This window comes from Eurypyga helias, unplaced genomic scaffold (genome assembly GCF_000690775.1).
Source record: "Eurypyga helias isolate BGI_N326 unplaced genomic scaffold, ASM69077v1 scaffold34465, whole genome shotgun sequence".
In the NCBI taxonomy this organism is placed as follows: domain Eukaryota; kingdom Metazoa; phylum Chordata; class Aves; order Eurypygiformes; family Eurypygidae; genus Eurypyga; species Eurypyga helias.
In genome coordinates this window covers 1-336 of record NW_010251402.1, presented here as the reverse complement: position 1 = coordinate 336, position 336 = coordinate 1, and the positions used below count along the sequence as shown (strand labels likewise).

The window sequence follows — 336 nt, the reverse complement described above, 5'->3', positions numbered from 1 at the left end:
GCTCCCCCTCCAGCCGAGCTTTTTTGGCTTCCCAGTTTGCTGGCAATTTACGTCTTTTATCTTCTTCCACCACTTCTTGGTGATTCAGCTTGCGAGCCTCGTTCTAGGAACAAACCTCTTTGTTACTGAAGTCCCGAGTCGCTTGGTAACACCCAATGGCAGAACCGCACAAAGCTCGGGCCTCTCCCGGGAAGCCTGGGGGCCTGCTCGGGAGGGATCAGGGCACTGACTGCTGGTTGTGCCACGTAAAATGCTACATTTGGCGACGGGCCAAAGAAACCAGCCCCCGGGGGTGCCGGCCGGGGAACGGCTGATGAGGCCGGAGCAGCGAAGCGG

At 58.6% G+C, this 336-nt stretch overlaps 1 protein-coding gene across 1 annotated transcript in view; it reads right to left on the bottom strand.

The window, feature by feature from the left end:
• SYF2 (SYF2 pre-mRNA-splicing factor) overlaps nucleotides 1-103 on the bottom strand; it is a gene marked incomplete at its 5' end in the record, with an annotated part of 1,867 nt that extends 1,764 nt beyond the window's left edge. The window contains one exon of the mRNA XM_010152026.1: nucleotides 1-103. This exon is cut by the window's left edge and continues 24 nt beyond it. Within this exon, the coding sequence (XP_010150328.1) occupies nucleotides 1-103 (103 nt within the window).
• Between the last annotated feature and the right edge of the window lie 233 nt (nucleotides 104-336).